Below are 19,943 nucleotides of genomic sequence, written 5' to 3'. Positions count from 1 at the left end.
CAGAAAAAGAAAAAAAAAGAAAAAAAGGGGAAAGTAGAAGCAACTACGAATTACGAAATTATACGTATGAATGATAATAACCGTGATGAATATAATGGCTTCTGTAATAGTCGGAAATTTTTACTTCTAATTATATCCTGGAAAATACTGGATCAAGTGTACCGAAAGCAACTGTTCCATGGATATAGTCGCTACGAGAAAGCTACTCGATTAATTTAATTAATAATTAACGATACGATGGACGGCTAATGACTCGAACGAAGCAATGACACACGATAATTAACGCGAGGAAAATATGCCGAACGAATCGCTCTATTGTTAGTCGAACAGATTTCTTACTAATGAATCGCGTTGTTCTTTTATTTCGAAAATGCTTCTAAATACTGGACAAAAAATTGTATACGTACGATCGCAAATAGGTGATCTTTCGTTCGTTTGTAAACAATGGAATAAATTTCGACGTTAAATACGATCGGAGTGAAACGCGTGTACGATTCACGAAGGCAAAGTTGCAACTGTTTCAGGTGAGAGTCGTTCCTCTGCTCGTAGGTTCGATCATGTTGAGACGCACTCTTCGACGCTCATACGATCACACGTATCTTAGTCATTACAGATATTTCCGGTTGTTTAACTGGAGTTGGTAATAGTTGTTTCTTGAACATTTACAGTTACTCAGCGGTACGATTTTTTTGTTAAGATACAGTACTAACACTGTAGATAATATACACGAACTATCTACAAAACTATAAAGTGGAAAAGATATACGGGATGGCACAGGGGCAAGAGGTCGCCTCCCCTTCCTTCGTGCGTTACATAACACTTTCAGACAATATCCGTGTTTATTTTTACGATTGTATTGGGTCTATCAAAAGTAACAATAAATATATTCAAATTGTTCCTTGTGTTTTCCTTTTTAATTACTAGTTGTATCTTTTTTAAAAATAATTATTCGCTTTCGTTTAGGTTAGTATGTAACTGTACGTACAAGGAAAGAATGGTCGAGAAAAATTCTAAAGAAATATCAAGCTATAAATTATGCTTGGTATTAACGACGATAATAGATCTAAATATAACGCAGCTAAAAAGGCGTTGCATATTAACATCGAATAATAGCCGTCGAATAAGAGAATCGTTTTATAATTGTATATACAAAGTATTACATAGAAATAGGGATTTAACAATAGTCCCATTTTGTAACATATTCGCTCATGGCATTATATTTGTAATATTAAAAATAAAAGGTTTCCAGTATAGGAGTACTTCTAGTACATCAGCTTTTATAGGATTAACCTATCGATACGTGATACGCGTATAATCGATCTAATGGGAATAGTTTATCCTACAGAAGAAATAATTAACTCGGCAACGTCTGCATCTTGACACAGTACGGTAAGTTGCATCGTTACTTGACTGTCCGATATCGCTAATCTTGCTCGAGCAAGGATCTCTTTTCCTCCTCTGAACACGCCACTCAATAGTAAATTATGCGTGGCAGCACCAGATTGTACTCGATTGGTTCGCTCTACGGCATCCAAGCCCAAAAATCCCGTGAGACTTTGAATCGCTCCTTCCAAACTGTTCACCGATGAGCCTAAAGCAAACGTTTCTTCCAGCTTGGTGAATCCTCCCGCAGACGCTGCTTCCCACGCAGCGCCGAAATCTAATCCTCTGTTTCCGATTCCTCGAACTTGATCAGCCAACGTCACTTCCAAATCCTCCAACTAGAAATCACAATTGTTTCTCTTTAATAAACAAGTGCCAAACTTATCGTATAAAGAGCAAATAAAATTTAATACAACGTTAATAAGAATGCCCTTGGTTTTGCCGTATTAATCGTGATTATAGATAAAAAGAAAGTGCGCACCATGTATTCATCGTTGTATCCTTGATCGGCATCTGGAACACCCGTCGCAGGGTCGCAATCACGAGCCACGAATCGCAAGGTTGTAGGAATAGTAGCAACACTGGCATAAACGTTTTCCGGATATTTCAATACTGTATATGTTGTACCAAGCTCGTTGTAAGGTAGACGAGGGCATGGAACCTCGTTCACGATCGTATAGCTAAAAGCAGAGAAAATATCGTCTTTCGGAAGATGAGATACCTTAAAAAATAATATACTCCGATATAATTACCCTTCAGGCGCTTCGACAGCTACTCTTACATCCTCGAGTAATTGATCGGAAAGAGTATTTACACAATCGAATTGCAAAATAAGGAATTCCGTGAACGTGTGTTTAATGCACTTAACGTTATATTCCGTTTCGGACTCTGTTAATTCAGAGACAGGCGAAGACTTAAGCAACGAAGAATCACGAATAACGTTAGCCAAATGTGGTATTTGTGACAATTTTTCCATGAAGCTCTCCTCACGCGTTAATCGAGACTGTTGTTTCACAGTAGCTTGTAGTTCTACTTGTGTTGGTTCTTCGACCGTTTGCGCTGGTGGAATCTGTAACGCGAACATCGATCGATTAGACCAGAAAGCTTTTGAATTTCGGAAATTTCACAGTTTGAATTAATTACCTGCGAGATGTCGAATGGTTCGTCCATCGATGTTTGCATATAATTTCGCAAAGCTCTTTCCAAACTGGGTACGGAGAGAAGAGGAGGCTGTACCAAAGGCAAGATAGTCGGTTCGTTTTGTTGTAGAATAGCGCAATAATAAGCCGCACGATCACGGACTTCGTCGTCCGAATCCAATTGACAGCGAGACAGAAGAACTAGCACGTTTGGTAGTAACAGAGGACATGCTGCTGCAAAACGTGCTAACGCGGTAACTGCGGCTGCACGAACGCTGGCACTCTCCAGAATCACACGATTGTAAATGAAGCGAATGTATCGAGATGGTTGTTTCGAAGTTGGCCCTTCCTGACCAAGTAAGTGAAGAATGCGAACGGCGAGCGAGTTATGCTCGCAATCTTCGATAAATTCACAGAGATGAGCTAAACCGGCTTCCTTCGCTTCGGCATTTACTTCCATAACAGCTATTATCGTATCTGCAATTGCTGCTTTGTATTCGAGTCCTCCCTCGTCTCTTAGCATAGCAGAGAGGAAGTTCATCAATACTGCGTGTTTTCGAGGGAATTTTTGACATAGAGCCCTATCGAAAGGACGAAAGAACCATGTTACATAATTTTCTTCTATACAAGTAAAACTAATTGAAAATAACTATAACTTTACCTTATAGCTTGTACAACTACGACCTTAAATTCATCTGAAATTTCAGACACAAAGGTAGCAATCTGTTTCATCAACCGATCAACCGAACTTTCCGCTCCAGTTTTTAATAGGGTAGTAATTGCCAACGTAGCGATAGATCTGTTCGAATCGGTAATTAAGTTCTCTAAATCCAAGTTGCACGCAGTAACTGCCGTTGGATGAGACATGGCAACTTTATTCAAGGTTCTAACAGCGGCGAATCTCAAAGCTGGTTTCTGAGATCCACAGAATAATTGGAGGACGCTAATAGCAGGCGTTATCTCTTTCGTGCAACTTCTTCCAAGATTGATCAAGGCATGAGCCGCTTCGTATACCACCATCTCTGACTTATGACGTAAACAAGATTCTATAAATCCCAATAGTTCTTCTCCTTTGTCGACTTCGTCTAATAATTTACACGCCATTCTAATTAACATACAGGCTGCGTAAGGACTTTTTGGACTTGTTCTCATAAGCTTGGCGACTAACTTAATCACAGCGTGTTTATCTGCTTTACGTGCTTGATACAAAACACCGAGGGCATGGTACTGAACCATCACGTTAGTAGAATTTAGCGCTTCTTGAGCTTCGTTTGCCCATCTACGCGCTACATCTCCAGAGACGTTGGTCAAGTGCAAAGAGGAAACTAAAGCCGCGCTGGAAACAGCAGGAGAACGATCTACTATAGCTTGTTTCATATAACGTTCGATAGCTGCTAGCATTCCACCGTCAGTGATGGTACATAAAGCTCTTATCGCAGCAGCTCTGTACAAATCTTCTTTCCCGGTCATATCCTTGGTTAAACTCGAAGTAACTATAATCACATCTTCTGCCAGAGAACTCAGTTCCTTGATACCTAGATAGACCAACCTTCTCAGGACAACGTCCCTGGACTGAAATAACTTGGTCATGGCAAAAAATGCTTCCGTTGCTTCCATCGTACCCAACTGTTCTCCTTGATTCAGTAGGTATAAGATTTTGGTTAGAATGTGAGCACATTTTCTTGGATTAACCGGAGTGTCGTTGAAGGTACGAGCTTCCTGAAGAACGGTTGTCTTTTCTAGGTTTTGGAAAGGGTTTCCCCCACCTATAAACATAAGAATCGCATAAGCAGGTGTACAGAAACGTTCATCGTACATGCATTACTTGTTCGAAAAGCACGTATAAACGTCTACTTCGAAAGAATAAAAATCAAGTTACGTGAAACAAAAGAATTCATCGAAGGAAAATTATCTTCCACGACGAGCAGTAGCTTAAATCTGTTTACAAGGAACTGTCACAAGAATAAAACCGATCCGTTTAATTTCGCATGGAAACTTAAACTTATAATAGTACGAAGGGAACGTTGTTTATTTATGATTACCATCTTCTTCCTCCTTCTTATCGCGTTTGAAAGCGTTCATTTTGTAAAACCACTGTCAGGAAATTGGAAAATAAGAGACACGTCACCTCGACTCTTTCACATGGGAGCCATAAGAACGACCTCCGCCATATTGTAACGGCGAGAAGTCGAAGTATATAGACGTGTACTTTAGACGTTGCAGTTACACGATAAGTAATATCTACCGTCGATAACATCGTACTCCCTCAAGATAAAACAGGAGGAAATCCTCTGTACAAAAACAAGAACCAAGCGAATTATACGACGCGTTCAAAAATATAGAATGGATCTGTTACCATCAGATTCGATTTGCAAAAAAAAAAGTTAAGAAGATAAATCGAAACAAAAGCTCTCGAAGGACGTCAAAAAGCGGCAATCGCTTAAAGGAAAGAAATAAAAGAACACAAAACGCATATAGTATTTCACTCTATTTTTTAAACACAATTTCATAGAGCGGTATACAAACAACGATTTGGTATATAAAATCTTATTCCCTATACAACAACCACAACTTGAAATTTTGTCGAATCGGCGCAAGAACGAACACATAGGAGGCGTTACGCGTAGCGAAACCGATTCAACGAAGCTTCGTCTTCGTATTCTCGTTTGTACAACAACGTCACGTTCCGTCGGTATTTCTATATTACCAAATCATCCGTCGGAAGGGTAAAAGCTTCTACAGTTTGACACGTTTTCCCTGCAACTGGTAATAGCAAGTCCAAAGTTCTTTGGCACGTAAAAACCATATCAATCGATTTAGCCTTCTTTCCTGCTTCATTACTTTCACCGTATATATAGTTAACGAACGATCTATCTAAAAAATTCACGACGAACGTACCTTACTAACGATTAACGTATTACGATTAGGTAATTCTCTTCTCTATCTCCGTATCACTCTGCGATTTGTACAATTGCTTCAAGTCGGAAATCGTATTTCTCTCGTCATTGCGAACTTGCGAACTTTGTCTTATCCTTTGTACGGTTTGAATTTTCGCGGGCGTCGACACGTTCTTCTCAGCCGAAACGTCTTCCGAGGACGATCGATCCTCCGACGACTTGCCCATATCCTTGCTCCATTTGGTTAGCCATTCGCTGGCGACAGTCTGATAGAAACGGAAAAAAACGGTCGTTACATTTTATTTTCACATTTCTGCGAAAGATAACGACCGAGTCGCATCGCGGTCGACAAGAACGAGCAATTAGCTAAAATTACGTTTTTGTCGTCGTTTCCTGGCGTAGCCGCTGCATTTGACTTCTTCTCCGTCTTCTTTAATCTATCCAATTCTTTCTGTAATTTGCGCTCCAACTGGTACTTGGCCACTGCCTGAGCCAGCGATCCGAGCTCTCCTCTCATCGCGGCGCTGAACATCGCCTGTTTAGAACGCATCAACGTCATCGCGACGCACGTTCAGCAAAGAAAACGTCGATTACGCGATCAGAAGATCGTTTCTACAAAGGTACTCACGTCTCGACGCCTCTTCGAGTCGGCATTGCTAATGGGCTCGGTTTCCGTTTGCGGTCCCAACTCAAACAGCATCTGGAAGTCCGCGTGTTCGCCAAGCCGGAAACCAACGCCTATCCTCGAGTCGGTACCTGTAGCGAGAATCGACACAAGAAGAACGATTCTGGCTAATCGGCCGTACGATTCGGTTCGAACCGGTCGCGCAAAGGCGCGCCTTGAAAAGGCGAAACACGCGCGACCAGTGAAAGTATCTCGCGCGTTCGCGTCACGCGACAAAACGTTCTTTTTTTCATGCGTATCGAAGCATTGGATTTTGCCGTGGTATTTCGGCAAACTCTTACAATTACACGTTTCAAATTACACGTTTACCATTTTTACGCAATCACCGGTTACCTTTCTTTATCGGTGGGATGTTGGAGTAGATGAGCGAAAGTATGGTGGGCAATTCCTCCGGAATAACGAAGCACGTTGCGTCTGAAAACCAGTAACAACCACGTTATCGCGCAATTTCTTCCTTTATCCGACCGTTGCAATCCTATCGTTCTATAAGAATCTTTTTATATCGACCGTCTCGCTCGTAAAGATGTTTTTGCGCCAGTCGAGCGGACTGTGATCGAGGATGTTTGCGACATTCGGGACAATTCGTTGTAAGTAGGCGAAGGACGCGTCACGCGTATGCGTAGGAATCGACACTTACGTTCGCAAAGAAGCAGCAGGATACACAGCTTCTCTAGGATGTCCTTCGTGCTCCACATCGTTTACATCAAACAGATCTGTCCTCTCGTATACTCGCAGCGTAATCCTTGTTCGAGTGTGCGGATATCCAGTCGACTTTCCTGCCGCCGATCTTCTGTAATTAAAATCGTCGATCACGAACCATCCCGTCGATCCTTTTCATCGACGAACGTTAATCTCGTCACGCTTTGTATTCTTTGCGCGACGAGACGAAACGCCAACACCGCGCGAACGACGACGTTGCACAGATTTTCCCGGGCAAATCGAACGTGTTCGATGTTCTTGTCCGAAATTGGAAATCGAAGAGAATCGAAACGGAAGGGAAGAACGCGAAGACGTTGGCCGATCGAACGGTCGTCGAAGAGCGCGAAAACATTGTTCGACTAGACGCGCGATCGATGGTACTTACATGAAAGTGAAATCTAAACGTCGGTCTGGCAGGTAACACGACGTCGAGCCTGCGTACTCCAGCGAACGCGATAGAATGCAATCACGTTCCTTGGCAGCGCCGGTGCGAGAAAGAGCTCTCGAAAGAAGTGCTCGAGTGAAAGGAGACGTCGGATCGAGGATCGAGGTCACCGTGTCCGAACGACCGTCGATCGATCGGGGATGAACTCTCTCTCCGTTTCCTCGTTGTCTTCCCCTTCCTCCACGGGAGCGCGCTCGTTTGACTTTTCGGCGCGACGCGTCTCATTTGCCCCCAATTTTCTTACTCTTTTCGAACACCGTTTTACCAACTCGAACTCCACTTTACGGAGATACGATGGATTTCTCAAGTTCGTTCAAACGGAAGGTAAAGTATCGAGTTTTCGAAACGGGTGCTTGCGCGCACTTTTATTCGAACAAAGCCGCGGCTATTCGTTTTTTCGATCGACTCCATGTGGCGTTACGTAAAATTATGTAAAAGGTTGTCGTATCGCGTTAAATGGTAATTTTCGGCGAAACGACGATGCGATTGATTCTACGGAGGCACGCGAAAGCCCGCAGCGACTCGAGATTCTTCATCGTTCGAGAATTCACCCGGAAAAGCAGGGAAATTACATATTCGCTGGAAAGTGAAACTACCTGGTCGTTCGGTGTCATTTTCAATGGCAGCTATAGAAACGACTGTCCTGTTCCTCGTATTCGCTCGACTACCTTTTCGTCGAATACCATCCGAAATAGCGAGCCACCGTCTCCTACCTTTTTCACCTTATCCGTCGTGTCACACGGTCCGGCGTTCTCTCGCCGAGCGAAATATCGATGAATTTTACGCAATCCGGTTGCGCAATGCGCCAGCGCTATGTTTCATTGAAGAATAGCGACATTGAGACTCGCGCGCAATAATCTCGTACCGATACCGATCCCTACGTACGATTATCGAACCTTTTGGTTTTCTCGAAACCGAGACGTTCGTCGACGCGAAGAGCAACGTGAAAAAAGGAGAAGAAAATAGCAATATTCGTGTGCGCGGGAAAAAGCATCGTTGCGGTGTAGCGACGCAACTGGTTGAACTTTACTTGGCAATCGTATACACGGGAAAAGAACGAAGAATCGTTTGGAAAAATTTGGAAAAAAAAAAAAAAGAAAGAATCTTCGTCTCTTCGAGAGACGTTGCTCTCGACGATCTGTGGTATTTCGATGGTAAACGAGCGATCGTTTCGCAGACCGTAACGATCGAGCGACGTACCTGTGAAACTTTCTGTTCCACTGTACAGGTGTTTTAAGTCGCTCGTACCATTACCACGAGCCACTCGTTATCACGGAGAACAGTTTGTCAAACAGCGGATAATTTGTTGTCAGAAGGGAACGCGTATGCGAACGATCTATCAACGTTCCTTCCGTCGCAATATACGTGGCGCGTAAATCGATTTATTCGACGCGGCGTTCGAATCAGTGGATCGAGTTGTAATTTTTCAGGAGACCGTGAACGCTCGTCGAAGCTTACCGTACGATGCAAACGCGTACATACGACGTAATACGTACGTAACGTTCTGTTGAAAAATATGCACGGTGGCATTGTCTATGGGCGCGCTCTATCATCGGTCCTGTTGATAGGCAAGGCGAACACAGGCGCGATAGCGCGCGCGTTATCAGTCGTAACCCACAGTTTCCTCGTTGAGCGTTCAGGTTTGCCCGCGCATAACGGCGTGTTACGGTAAAATGCCAACAAAGGATCAAATTCTTTCGTTGCTTTTCACACGATCGAGTCTTATTTAGAAAACTGTCGTCGCGACGCGGTGACGAGAAAATCCGGACAGGACGGTTCGTATCGTATTCGTAAATGCATTGGCTCCGAGCGATTCCTAAGGACACGTAACGATTACGTAAATCGTGTATTTAAACGAAAGATTAGCCGGTGAGTCCGTGAAATCGTCTTGGCGACTCGAACGTTGGCGCGTTTAAAACCATTCGACTTGGAGGAACTCGGCCGAGGATCGTGGACAGCGTGGAGAGTCTACCGTCGATCGAATCGAGATCGATCCACGTTTTCCGATTGCTCGTACATTTTGTATGCGTTAACGTAAGTCGCGCACCGGCGGCTACCGGCCGCGGTCGCGGCGGAGGTAGGTAGAGTAGAGTCGTCGAAGCTGGGGAGAGGGGCGCGTAGATAGCGCGTTACTCGTTCTTCCTTCTATGCAGCCGCGTACTTACGTTCGTCGTTCACCGGTAGTTGACGATCGCGCACCAAGTCACCGCGATCGATTCGTTCATTCGGCCCGTTTCGTCGTCGTTTCGTCGACGACTCGCGAATGCCGTCCGATCGCGCGAAACCGCGAAACATCCTCTCGTCGTGGGACGCTGTCTTGGCCGAGTGAGTATCGTCCTGCGGAATTTGTCCAGAAATTCGGCGATTCGCAGGAGAATACCGAGAAATTTTTATCGCGATGACGCGCGAACGTTCGGCTTCGCTTCGATCGAGCGTCTTACGTTCGACAGGAAGGATACGTAATATCCGGGAGGAAGGAGAACATGGAGCGGCCGATAACGTTCTTCGCGACGTTGCTCGGCTGAAAAACGACTCGAGACAAACGCTCGATTCGCCCGGTATACGCCATGTATCTGTACGCGATTTTCTCGCACGGTGCGCTCGGTGTGCGTGAGTTTCCTCCGACCAGCGCTTTATCCCGGCACGCGAGTGCAACTCGAATAAAGAGGAAAAAGATCGAAGCGACGGTGGTTGCATTCGGCTCGACGTGCTCCTCCACGTCGGAAGCTTCCTCTCATTTTTCTCGAGCGGTTAGAAACGAGCGCGAAAAGCACAAGTGTTTTCTGCGCGCATTTAACTCGACTTCTTTCCTCTCTTTCCTCCGACGCGAGAATCGCGCGACAGATATACGGAACGTGACGCGACACGCGAGTAATTTTCCTGCTCTCCGCGTCGACCGCCAGAGACACACAGCACGTCTCGGATAAACGTTTGGGAATAATTTCGGTAACGTAGTCAACCGCATCGGGACGAAGTAAACCGTAAAACGGTGAAACTAGAAAGCCGACTAACCGTCGTTTCCGATCGATCGTCGATCGTTTGTTTTTAACATCGATCCGTAGTAATCTTGGAACGTTTCTAGTGAATGGTGCACGGTGACCTTTTTGGCCCATGGGGCCGAATTCTTATCGTCGTAGTGGCAGCGCTGGCCATCGTCCTTCTCTTGCTCGTGATCGCCTGTTTTCTCACGCCAGGATGCCTTGGATACGAGTGCGTGAAAAGAAGTAAGCCCTGCCGTTTACGCCCAAACACGTATCGCGTTATTAACACAAACATTGCCATTCGTACGAGCTTTGAGAACGTTCGCTCGATCCATACGCTCGAGTATCGCGCTCGCGATTAAAGCGCGACAAGTTACAAAGTTTCTTAGATTTCGCTTAAGGGCTGCTTGTTTGCAAGTTGCGACGAAAAGCGTGCGTCGATGATTGCTCGCTTTTTATTTTATTTTCGCCACGCGTTCCATCTCCGATTGGAACTATCCGTCGATCTATCGAAGCGACGTGGTTCGACGAGCCGTCTGTGAGCCGGGTGATCGTTTACTTTAGCGCACGAATATGCCGAGTTTACGAAACGAGGATGTAGCGCGACACAGCGCATCGTTTTGTCGGCTGTCCGAACTCGCGGCCAGGCAATTGGTGTCGGTGCTTAGCGTTGATTAAACGTCTGGCGACTGAGCCAAGCCAGCGGTATTTCATTTTCTCGGCACGTCCGCGAGCTCTGCTTCCGCGCACACGTGCTTGTACACGAAACGCGTGCCGGGAAAAATAATCGCGCGTACGCCTCGCTTTTGATACCTTTCGAGCCAAAGGGCCTTCGAGCCTCGGCTCGCTAATACGCCGACGATCGCTCGGTTTACCGGATGCTCGCGTTTGTCCACTCGCGGAACGCTGCTCGACGCGTTTCAATTGCTATGTGGAACGGAGATTCTTCGCACGCGTTTACGTAAAAACTAAAATGACAAGAACGCACGGATCAGTCACGAAACTTATCGTAGATCGTATCTCGTGCGTTAGTTTCTATAGCGTTCGTTTCAGCTCGTACGTGTCGCGTATCGTCACGCCGATTATAAAATTATTCGGCTGTATGCGAAGCGCGATTCCTTTATTCGAAGCGACATTTATCCAACGAAGAACAGACTATTTGCCTGAAAGGAAGGAAGCTTAAATTCTTGCATGGTGAATCGCGAATCGTGTGTATACGCGGCGGTTGATACATTACGCCATTGTTCGCACAGTTATATTTATACACACATGCAAACGACGACGTTTCCTTCGTTTCCTCCGCGACGTTACGTAATTAGGTATGTCATCCTGCAAACTAACTGCACACAGGTCTTCGATAGCGCCGCTATGAAAACGCCCATCCACCAGGCAACGCAAGAATTTGATAAATTCTTTCATCGGACGAGTATCGTTTTTTCCTCCGACAAAGAGCGTCGCGTCACCTGAATCGTGGTTACAAGTTCGATGAACTTGCCAATTAAAAATGTCGAGTACTCCGCTTTTTAATCGCAAAATTAACTAGCTTTTACCTTTCACACGCGTTTATTCACCATGTTAAACGTTTCAAATCCTAGAATGCCCGTCGTTCGAACGTTTTAGAAATCGGCACTCGGTCCGCTACGCGTACGTTAACCAAAGCGCAATTAGCGGCGAGCAATCGCCGCTGTTTACAAATTGCATAATCAAAGGCGAGAATAATTCTTTGCAGAGAGAGAAGCAAAAAGTGTGCCGTTGCGTGTCAAGAGCAAACAGAATGAAAACGTCAAGTTGAACGATGTCAGCTACAGGTCATGGAGATTGGGTAGCCTGTACGAAGGCAGCAGCAACGGTACCGTTCGATTGCTTTTCTTATCCGTTTCTTCTATCAGTCTGTTGTCCAATTCTTACCTCTTCCTCCTCTCTTCCTTTCAACACTGGTTAACAACACGTTGATAAATTTTTGCACAGGTACGATCGACGAGAACGCCAGCCCGATCGAGGGCAATTCCTGGAATTCCAACAACGCTCAGTTCGGTTGCACCGATACTTCGTCCACCCTGGTGAGCTCCGTTAACCGTGCTGATTTTCATTTTAATTAGCCGAGATCGTGCTGCCTTGTTGATCGATCGGCGCGTGTTACGTTGCAGAATTTGGTGCAAAAGGATAAACAGAAAGCCGAGAGGAAGCAAAAGGAATTCCCGACGGAACTGACGATAAGCCTGCAGTACTTGCCGCCCTGCGACGAAACTATTACCGGCAAACTCGTTATTGGTATCGAGGTATTAAACGCTTTCCTTTCATCCGATCCTCCTTTGTGCCTACTTTCTCGTCGGAATGGAAATCGAGTTATGAATCTCTAAGGACTCGCGACGTTCAACGGCCTCGGGTTCGTTTCGTTTCACTTCGCCAACGTTGCTCGATATTTCATCAGCTGTACCTATACGTATAGTTCTAAAGGCCGCGTTAACAACGGAACGACGTAACGAATTTCTAGCGACAGACAAAACGCACGGTAGTTCGCTTCGTATCGAACGAGAGACGGGTAATCGCGCGATTAACCGACTCGCAACACCTTCTTCTTCGACGAAAGAAGAAGAAATTTTAAGCGGTGCACTGTGTGCAGGCGTTATCCGGCCTTCCTCCGAAGCAATACAACTGCACCTTGGAACCGTACGTGGCTTTGAACATAACGAAACAATCGTGGAATCACAGGAACCGACAGAAATTACACAGTTTCCGTACGAGGGGTGTCAGGCACACGGCGAGCCCCGTTTTCAAGGAAACGTTCGTCGTGGCGAACGTAAAACCTCACGAAGTTAAGGTACGTACGTTTTTATCGCGCGTATCCTATCGTTCTTTTAACTCAAGGTTAAAAAACACGTCACTCGTCAAACGCATCTACCGTGAAACTCGCTCGAACAAAGTATATTTTACATAACGAACAAAGGTTTAAACAAACGTATCGACGTCGAATGTGTAATTCCGCGCGAAGAAAACGGGCCACGAAACTTGAACGCGTTTTTCTATTTCTCTGGATGCGTTCGCTACGTGACACGATCGTTTTTCCTTTTTAGGAATGGATTCTCGATTTTGCGGCGTACGATCGCGACAGATACGCCAACGACACGGAACTGAGCACGCTGAGGGTGTCGCTGAAGGAGGCGAAGCACGTTCTACAGAGTCCAGAGATTCATATGTTCAACTTCAGAATGAAGCAGTCCAATTTGGTACTGGCGTAAAATATATCAAACGTTTCGATTTTACCTCCTTCGATTCCTCTTCGCTTACACGACGTTCTTTGTTACATGTTGCAGGCGCTTGGAAACATTTTATTAGCTATTAGTTATTTACCCACAGCGCAGAGACTGACTATAAACGTAATGAAAGTACGCGACGTGAAGTTTACGCCACCGGTGTCGTGTTTGAACGACTTTAGTAAGCGCCGCACGTAAACTTACTCGCATCTTCGTTTTTCTTCGTACTTTGTTATCGCTGCTCGTTGTTTCCAGGTTTTTACGTCAGGGTATTGATGCTCAATGGAAGGACAGGCCAACGAATGAAAAAGAAGAAGACCCGATTCGTCGTTGCGAATTCGCACTCAGAGTTCAACGAAACACTGACGTTCGACGTATCGTACAATCAATTAGACATAGTGCAATTTCTCGTGGTATTGCGCGGCAAAGTGCGTATCAATTTTGACGACAGTTTACGATTTACGAAGGAAATGTCGCGTGACTGGGAAATATTTTAGGTTGCGCCTGCCGAGCCTGCTGCCAGCACCATAGAGCATCCGAGCGACAGCGAGGATTCGATAACGTCGGTTCAAAAGTCGAAAGACACATCCATCGGTAAAGTCGCGCTTGGAAAGGGAGTCAGAGGGTCGACGGAAAGGCTACACTGGTTCTCCGTACTTCAAAATCCTAGAAAGTTAGTTACCGTATGGCACGTATTGAAATAACGACCGAAGAACAACAACGGTAATACGGAAGGTGGATGATCCAACGTTATTGCTCAAACTGTCTATAAACGTGCATACTGCTGTTACTATTCGAAGAAATTCGATAACGCAATAGGAAAGTATATTTTCACGACCATCTCATGCGTTTACCTTCAACCAACGCAAAGGGACGATGTTCCGATATCGTATCTTTGTATAGACGTTTGCCAAACGTTTCCAAGTCAGAGACAAAGACGCTTGCGTTAAATAGTTAAACGGTTAAGCAGTGCCATAGTCGGTACATTTATGCCGAAAACAAGAATCACGTAAAGATGCTTTGTTCGGCCAGTTTGTTCGAAACTATCTGAATTTTCGATCTTTTATTATCTCGTTTTTGTTTTTCGCAGATGTAAATTCGAGTAATATTTATCGGTTTCCGTAGATATAGTATATTTTGGGCAATAACGTTATATCGTACGTTATACATATACACGTAAACGTGTAAAATATATTTCTATATTTATTTTGCAATTTGATAATATATACGATAAATATATATATATATATATACGTTTAAAAGTGCAACCAAAGATCGCGAAAATTGTAAATGTTATAAATATTTGTGGTACTTTGTTAATATATCGAATCTTATTTAAAATGTAACGAAATAAATAGTACTAGATATGTTGATAACCGTTACACGTTTTGTGTAATTATCGGTTAAACCATCTTTTTCGATTTCCATTTAATCGCGTGAGAAAATAGAAAAAGAAAAGAACGCGTTTGAAATATGGCGGGTTTGGAGAGCGAGCGTTGCGAAGTTGCGGTGTCGCCGACAGAGGGCGATAGCGTCGCCTCGGTCTCGTAGCAACGTCGAAGAGAGGGGTGCCCGGCCAGTCAGCTTCAGTCTGTTTCGTGACTTGTGAGTGTGTTGTGTTCGTCCTCGTCGTATTCATATTATTCGGTTATCCCTTTATACGTCGCGAGTTTAGTTACATTACCTGAGAGAAGTGTGTCGTGTACGAGGAGGCGGACGTTCGTCGAACGGTGAGTAACCGATTTATTCTATCGACATCCTGCACGATTTCCTGCGAGTCAGAGAGCGTTACGTTGGAAATGTAACCTCCAAAGGCGCTCCCGGGGTCCTTCCACGTAGAACGATATTTAACGCGGCTATCTTTCTCGGATCGTATTGTACGCGTCGGTATCGTACGAAACACGGTATCGACGATTTAACGTCGCGATTGGGAAACGAACAGCCGGCTTCGCCAGACGCGAAATCCATGTTTGAAAAGAACAAAGTATCGAAACCGCTTCTCGCGGTAATGTCAACCGTTTTTGAATATCGTCCAATAGCAACGCTCGGATTCTCCGTTCGAGATGCTTGAAAACTCCTCGAAGGCCACCGATTTCCCGAAAGCCAAAGCCTCTCGCGATCGAGTCGTCGACGCAACTTTTTGATAACATCGTTCGCGAGTAAATTGCGCAAAGATTTCCATAGTTCCGTTGAAATCATCCGGTGTTGGAATTCTCCGTTCACGTGTTCCGCTGTCAAGCCACACAAGCGAAAAAACGAACATGTCGACTACCTGTGCACTTCGATCCCCAACGAATCGAGTTTGTACCGAGCGTCCGTTGGCTACGTCGCCACCCTTCTCGTCCGGTTCACTCCGACCAAAATGATTTTACGACTCGCCCCGTGCTTAAGGTATCTCCGTTCGGTTCTCTTCGAAATCTGTCTTCCCTTTCCTATTTACTCCTCGCCATTACGTTAGGTTAAGTCGCGTTTCTCCCTTCTTTTGAAAAGAGGTTTCATGGCGCAGCCTTTCGCATCACGATATCCCGTATACTTTCGCGGTAATCTCGATCAGGTATCTAAGATAGATCGCTGTCGGTAATGAGACAATACGGTGGCAAGGAAAGTTACGAAATAATCGGATGCCGTTATCGAGAATGCGTGGGCAATTAACGCGTTTCCGAACGGTTAGTACGTAACGTGCGTCAGGTTGTCGCAACGGTTCACGCGTATGGTGTCGCAGATGCGTTATGCGTTCGATTACGCGGGAGGTCCGTCAACCGATCACCCTTTTCCAAATTATGCGCCTATGTACGTACGTATATATCTCTAAGTAAATAGCCACGAGCGTTCTCATATATATATATGTTGTCATCGGCAAAAAGAATATCGTACGTTGTTTTTTCGAGTGCACCTCGATATGGCTGAAAGTATTATCAATCATCGAAGGTAAAATCCAGTCGAAAAACAAAAGACGCGCACGCAGCCGTACCTCGATTGCTCGTAAATTTCGATCGCCGGTATAGCGAGATTGGAATTTTATTCGATTCCGTTTCTTTCTGTATTTTTTCCCCCTCCGAGACGGACGAACGTTGGTTCTTGCGTTCTGCTCTTGTTTATTTACCTCGGAACGCAATCTGCCGCTGGCTTCGTTTCTTCGTTTCTCCAGAAACAAATTCGAGACGACGGCGATCGCGTGCGATCGGTCATTTCGTATCGTGCTTTTCGGTTTCGTTACGCGAAAACGACGTAAACGCGTCGCGTGGCAACGATACGCGGGACATTTTTGACAAAGTTAGCTAGCGGTTCTTCGATCTCCGCGAAAGACCGTCGTCGTTGGCTTTGTTGACGTATCACGCGAAGGACGTCCCTCGGCTGTAGTAAAAAAAGAGAAGAAGGAAGAAGGTAGCGTTTATCTTTGCGTGCATCCTCCAAATACGTAGGTATCGGTAGGAGTCGATGTCCGACGTGGATCGTCTATGATTCGATTTAACGACGCGACACTGGTGTACCGGCTATTATCGGCGCCGAGGAATGTCGACTAGGTAACTCGATCTCGCGCTTATTATCGATATCCCAACGTGGTACATGTTTAAACGACTGTACCTACATCGTGCACCGTTTGACGACACCGCGGCAAATTTGTACTCGTCGCGGGTGTCACACATGCAACCTGTAAATTGCAGGAAGCAAGTATGTACATTTAGCGCGGCGAATAAGCGCGAAGAAATATCGTATCAACGCGCGTTTCGCTAACGTTGCTATCGGTGTACCGGTTTACCCGTCGCGTTTAGAAGCTGCCGCGAAACAATATATTTATCATCGTGCTTTCATCAACGTGCGTACCGCGTCTCCTAATCGATTCTCGCACCTAACGACACACTTTGTATAACAAAAGTAGATGCATAGTAAACGAAAACGCAGCTGTTAACGTTAATAACGAAGCTGTTTTCGTGAAATTTATTGGAAACGCTCGTCGCCGCAATAAGCATGCTTTGCGGTTAAACGTACGTACGATATACGTAAAGATATCGCTCCTGTACTTCGTTCGCTGTACTTGCGATGTTCTTATTATCGAACGTCCATTTCTAAGTCGGATTTCCGTCCATTTTTTGTACAGTTTAAAATACGAAACCAGTTCGTTAGCAAGCTTTTTGTTTACGCAACCATCGACGAATTAACGGTAACGAACTTTCTAAGAAATTGCCGAGCTGGCTGCAGCTTGTTCCAGAAACAAAACGAAACGAAACGAAACTTTGTTACTAGAAGGGGGTCGGGAAAAAACTGGTCGGCGGGCAGTTTGATAGAGCGAACCGCGTAGCGAGAGACGCGCGATGCCCGGCGGTGCGGGCTGCTCGATTTCCCACAGGTTTTTTTTTAGAGTCGATGCGCATTTTTTTTTTTTTTTTTTTTTTTCGGCCGACGAGCTATGCCATGCGACACGCGGCTCTGGCTCATTGTCATGCAAATGATTTTTGCGCAACAACGAAAGAGGCTAGCGACGTGGACGTGCTCGATCTACGTACACGTGCATGGGAAAAAGATTCCGGAACGTCCACGCGTCTCTCCAACCCTTTCTCCGCGTATTTGGGTTCTTGTCTTCTTACCTGTTCCTCGTCACTTTCCTTTTCCTACCGCCGCTCGTATCCCGACTCTTCCTCGTCTCTTCTCTCGCCTCACTGTCTCGATAGTTTAGTCAGGTACTTTAGTAATTTCCACGAATCGAACGCTCTCGATTTTTCCAATAGTATCACGCAAAATTGCGATATAAAGAAAACTCTCGGGCTGCTGCACGCGGTTGCGTGTTTCCACGCGAAAAGTTTTCGCAGGATGTTTCAAGTGGCATCGGACAGTTGTCGCGTTTACTCGATCGATGGTGTTGCAAAGTTTTTTGTTGTCGTTAGGTGATATTGACAAAATCCGCAATCACTTAGTCGTCAATTTAATATTTTACCATTCGAATTATAGTCACGCGTATCTTAAACTCGTAGCCAATTGCACGGCAATTACTCGCGACGAATAAATTGATGGAAGGTGTAAGGACGCTTATAGGTTGAAGGAAGAGAAGAGAAAGACGCGAGAAACGAAATGGAGTCGCCTCGCTACGATTCCTTAATTCGACAGACGAGGTAGAAGTTGGAAAATCGGGAAGGAAAAGTTCCCAACGTCGGACGAAAATCCGTCGAATCGAAAAGTTCGACTCGACTCGAAGCGAAGCGTAACTTTTCAATTTCTATGTGAAAGTTGCTCGATCCTCCGTCGCTGCCGCAACAAAGTCGCAGTTTGTTGAATTAAAAAAGTTGTCGCTTGCTATTATCCTACGCGTCGTCTCGAACGTTTATCGAACGCGTGCCACGAAGAAACCCGAATGCGGAGAACGCAGCTTCCACAAGGATATCGTCGTTCGTTTCCTCTTTTTATAAGCCAACGTCATCGGATTCCTCGCGATTTTTCCATCGACCTCGCTTACGTTCGAGTCTGATCGTATCGCAGATCCGTCGCCACGTTTCGGAATAGCTCGGGAACCGTGTACACGTTTTTAAACAATAGCAACCGGCACGATACCGTTGTTCGCACGCACGGCCATACCCGAAAACCCGTAAACAAATAAGTCTACGAGCCGTGTCTGTAAAGTCGGCAATTACTCGTAATTTCTGATGGAAAATACAGCAGCTGGTCCCCGTGCTCGTTAATTAAACGCAGATTCCATAGAAAATCGAACCCGTTGCTGCCGGGCCGACCCTCGCGCTGATCGATCACGCCCTTACCAGCTGCAAGTATTTCTACGATATGTGGATATGGCGACGCGCAGAACCGAAACGGCGCTGGAAAATTAATAACTGCGAGCTTTCGAACGATAAATGGAATAATGGGTCGTTTGATCGTACGTACGTATATGGTTTAGAATGGCGTCCCGATTAGGAAAGCGGAGAGTAAGGTGCTAGAATCGCGTGACTGCTCGGTGATGCATCGGGATTCGCGTGTGCCTGCGGTTGGCAGAGGTTTGCAAACGTCGCGAAAGCCATTTAAAACAAAAATAGTGGTCTGAAAATAGGCGGTCTCCTAAATACCATCGAACAATGATTGGCGCGATCGTCGTTCACGGATCAAGAGCGTCATCGTTACTATTTCGGTGGACGTTCGGTGGCACGAAAAAAATAATGTTTATTTGGGTTACTTAAAGGAAGAACAAAAAGCGGGGCTGTGGTCCACGGTCCGGCTTAATCGTCGGTGTATCAACTGCATCCGGTGCATCGATGTAATTCGTTTCTCTGGTTAAACGCTGCTTGCCCCGGGAAAAAGTACCGCGAGTCCGGTGCAAGCGGTTTCATCGCAGTTACAAATTCCAGCGGAACTGCGCCTATTATGCTACGAATATTTGATGCGAGAAACACGCCGGTTTTTCTTCTCGTACCGCGAACGATCGCGATTCTTTCGAATCGATTCGCTCGCCGACCAAAACAACCAGGTAGAGTCGTAA

General features: G+C 45.3%; 5 protein-coding genes across 16 annotated transcripts in view; 2 read left to right on the top strand and 3 right to left on the bottom strand.

Annotated features, from left to right (window-relative positions):
* LOC139995838 (chromobox protein homolog 5) overlaps nt 1–19,943 on the bottom strand; it is a 193,930-nt gene that overhangs the window by 153,259 nt on the left and 20,728 nt on the right. The window lies entirely within an intron of this gene.
* Nucleotides 1,124–4,710, bottom strand: Gammacop (coat protein (coatomer) gamma). Of its 2 annotated transcripts, none has more exons than XM_072019671.1 (6): nt 4,565–4,710; nt 3,184–4,288; nt 2,527–3,103; nt 2,136–2,452; nt 1,865–2,063; nt 1,124–1,721 (listed from the first exon to the last, which is right to left on the bottom strand). In XM_072019671.1, the coding sequence occupies exons 1-6, from the start codon at nt 4,602–4,604 to the stop codon at nt 1,335–1,337; spliced, it is 2,625 nt and encodes an 874-aa protein (XP_071875772.1). In that variant the 5' UTR covers nt 4,605–4,710; the 3' UTR covers nt 1,124–1,334. The 2 variants fall into 2 exon arrangements, with proteins under 2 accessions (XP_071875772.1, XP_071875773.1); XM_072019672.1 differs by lacking the exon at nt 4,565–4,710 and adding an exon at nt 4,402–4,541.
* Nucleotides 4,994–7,456, bottom strand: Snsl (snustorr snarlik). Of its 2 annotated transcripts, XM_072019697.1 has the most exons (6): nt 7,189–7,456; nt 6,742–6,894; nt 6,438–6,518; nt 6,048–6,175; nt 5,796–5,954; nt 4,994–5,685 (listed from the first exon to the last, which is right to left on the bottom strand). In XM_072019697.1, exons 2-6 carry the CDS (start codon nt 6,797–6,799, stop codon nt 5,446–5,448), a joined length of 666 nt encoding a protein of 221 aa, XP_071875798.1. In that variant the 5' UTR covers nt 6,800–6,894; nt 7,189–7,456; the 3' UTR covers nt 4,994–5,445. The 2 variants fall into 2 exon arrangements, with proteins under 2 accessions (XP_071875798.1, XP_071875799.1); XM_072019698.1 differs by lacking the exon at nt 7,189–7,456 and having other exon boundaries at nt 6,742–7,014.
* Nucleotides 8,790–14,865, top strand: Syt20 (synaptotagmin 20). 6 transcript variants are annotated; one of them, XM_072019691.1, is made up of 10 exons: nt 8,790–8,916; nt 10,331–10,472; nt 11,959–12,078; nt 12,198–12,289; nt 12,377–12,508; nt 12,853–13,050; nt 13,304–13,456; nt 13,544–13,664; nt 13,739–13,911; nt 13,981–14,865. In XM_072019691.1, the coding sequence occupies exons 2-10, from the start codon at nt 10,334–10,336 to the stop codon at nt 14,185–14,187; spliced, it is 1,335 nt and encodes a 444-aa protein (XP_071875792.1). In that variant the 5' UTR covers nt 8,790–8,916; nt 10,331–10,333; the 3' UTR covers nt 14,188–14,865. The 6 variants fall into 6 exon arrangements, with proteins under 6 accessions (XP_071875792.1, XP_071875793.1, XP_071875789.1 ...); XM_072019692.1 differs by having other exon boundaries at nt 8,879–9,023; XM_072019689.1 differs by lacking the exon at nt 8,790–8,916 and adding an exon at nt 9,431–9,573.
* Nucleotides 15,055–19,943, top strand: part of Wdr62 (WD repeat domain 62) — a 79,682-nt gene continuing 74,793 nt past the window's right edge. For 4 of the 5 annotated variants that reach the window (XM_072019669.1, XM_072019670.1, XM_072019668.1 and 1 more), the window contains exon 1: nt 15,059–15,213. The gene's annotated coding sequence lies outside the window, so the exon portion shown is untranslated. Of the gene's footprint in view, nt 15,214–19,943 lie in introns of all 5 variants that reach the window. The other variant, XM_072019665.1, reaches the window with a different exon arrangement.

The sequence above is a fragment of the Bombus fervidus genome, chromosome 16, assembly GCF_041682495.2.
Source record: "Bombus fervidus isolate BK054 chromosome 16, iyBomFerv1, whole genome shotgun sequence".
Lineage (NCBI taxonomy): Eukaryota > Metazoa > Arthropoda > Insecta > Hymenoptera > Apidae > Bombus > Bombus fervidus.
This window is presented reverse-complemented; position numbering and strand designations above follow the sequence as displayed.

Excerpts from the sequence above, each read along its gene's own strand:
- Gammacop (XM_072019671.1), bottom strand. The coding sequence starts at position 4,604 with ATGAACGCTTTCAAACGCGATAAGAAGGAGGAAGAAGATG. Across the intron at positions 3,104-3,183 it reads GTAGTTGTACAAGCTATAAG|GGCTCTATGTCAAAAATTCC; the intron begins GTAAAGTTATAG and ends TCCTTTCGATAG. Across the intron at positions 1,722-1,864 it reads GATACAACGATGAATACATG|TTGGAGGATTTGGAAGTGAC; the intron begins GTGCGCACTTTC and ends TGTGATTTCTAG.
- Snsl (XM_072019697.1), bottom strand. The coding sequence starts at position 6,799 with ATGTGGAGCACGAAGGACATCCTAGAGAAGCTGTGTATCCTGCTGCTT. Across the intron at positions 6,519-6,741 it reads CCTGCTGCTTCTTTGCGAAC|ACGCAACGTGCTTCGTTATT; the intron begins GTAAGTGTCGAT and ends ACTGGTTTTCAG. Across the intron at positions 5,686-5,795 it reads CAGGAAACGACGACAAAAAC|ACTGTCGCCAGCGAATGGCT; the intron begins GTAATTTTAGCT and ends CGTTTCTATCAG.
- Syt20 (XM_072019688.1), top strand. The coding sequence starts at position 9,396 with ATGCAGCCGCGTACTTACGTTCGTCGTTCACCGGTAGTTGACGATCGC. Across the intron at positions 12,290-12,376 it reads CCGATACTTCGTCCACCCTG|AATTTGGTGCAAAAGGATAA; the intron begins GTGAGCTCCGTT and ends GTTACGTTGCAG. Across the intron at positions 13,665-13,738 it reads GTCGTGTTTGAACGACTTTA|GTTTTTACGTCAGGGTATTG; the intron begins GTAAGCGCCGCA and ends CGTTGTTTCCAG.